Source organism: Sinocyclocheilus anshuiensis, unplaced genomic scaffold, assembly GCF_001515605.1.
Source record: "Sinocyclocheilus anshuiensis isolate Anshui unplaced genomic scaffold, SAMN03320099.WGS_v1.1 C32230021, whole genome shotgun sequence".
Classification (NCBI taxonomy): Eukaryota; Metazoa; Chordata; class Actinopteri; order Cypriniformes; family Cyprinidae; genus Sinocyclocheilus; species Sinocyclocheilus anshuiensis.
In genome coordinates, this window is record NW_015613230.1 from 1 (window position 1) to 790 (window position 790).

Sequence of the window (790 nt, forward strand, 5' to 3'; positions counted from 1 at the left end):
TCTTCCAGCTGCCGCAGCGTCAGCCGGTGAGCTGGATTACGGCTCAAGCAGTGGAAGATCAGGTCATGGCACGCTGGGAAGAGTTCAGAGAGAGCACGGTTAGTCTCCACACATCAAACATGAACAGTAAACATCAGCATAATGTGGAGCTGTTTGTGTGTTCACCTGTGGATAAGGTGGGATCCACCCTGACGTAGCCGTGCTGAATGGCATCAAAGCTTTCGAAGGGCAGATATCTGTGAATGATCTCAAAGAGCAGAACGGCCAGCGCCCAGACGTCTGCTGCTGCGGCGTGGAATATGGACTGACCGAGGACCTCAGGAGGGGTGTATGCGTCTGATCCTGTGAGAGACACACACAGCTTCAGTGCTTCTGTACGCTTCACCATCAACAGCACAACATCACGTGATCATCAGCGAGACTCACCTTGGTATTGGCTGCTGTTAAAGCCCTCGCTGCTGATCAGACGAGCGCAGCGGAAGTCGATGAGCTTGAGCTCCAGACTGTGGAGAGTCACCAGGATGTTCCTCGAGCGGATATCACCATGATAAACTCCACGCTCATGGCAGTGTTTGACCGCTTGAAGCACCTGAAGCATGAACAAGCGTGCTTGTGCTTCACTGACGGGGCCGGAGAACAAGATGTAATCCTCCAAGGTCCTGCAGGGTTCAGGGTACTCCATAATGAGAGTGAAGCTGCTCTCATCCTCCAGCCACTGGTGTAGCTCCATGATGTTGGGGCACGAGGGAGCTTCTCCCAGCCGGAGCATCAGAGCCACTTCAGCAAGCAC

General features: G+C 53.9%; 1 protein-coding gene across 1 annotated transcript; it reads right to left on the reverse strand.

The window, feature by feature from the left end:
* Nucleotides 1-5: 5 nt before the first annotated feature.
* On the reverse strand, nucleotides 6-784 carry LOC107682458 (serine/threonine-protein kinase pim-3-like; the record flags this gene model as incomplete). Its single annotated transcript, XM_016478688.1, has 3 exons — nucleotides 427-784; nucleotides 166-342; nucleotides 6-73 (listed from the first exon to the last, which is right to left on the reverse strand). Coding segments are annotated over exons 1-3 (588 nt in total), but the record flags the coding sequence as incomplete, so codon positions are not given.
* Between the last annotated feature and the right edge of the window lie 6 nt (nucleotides 785-790).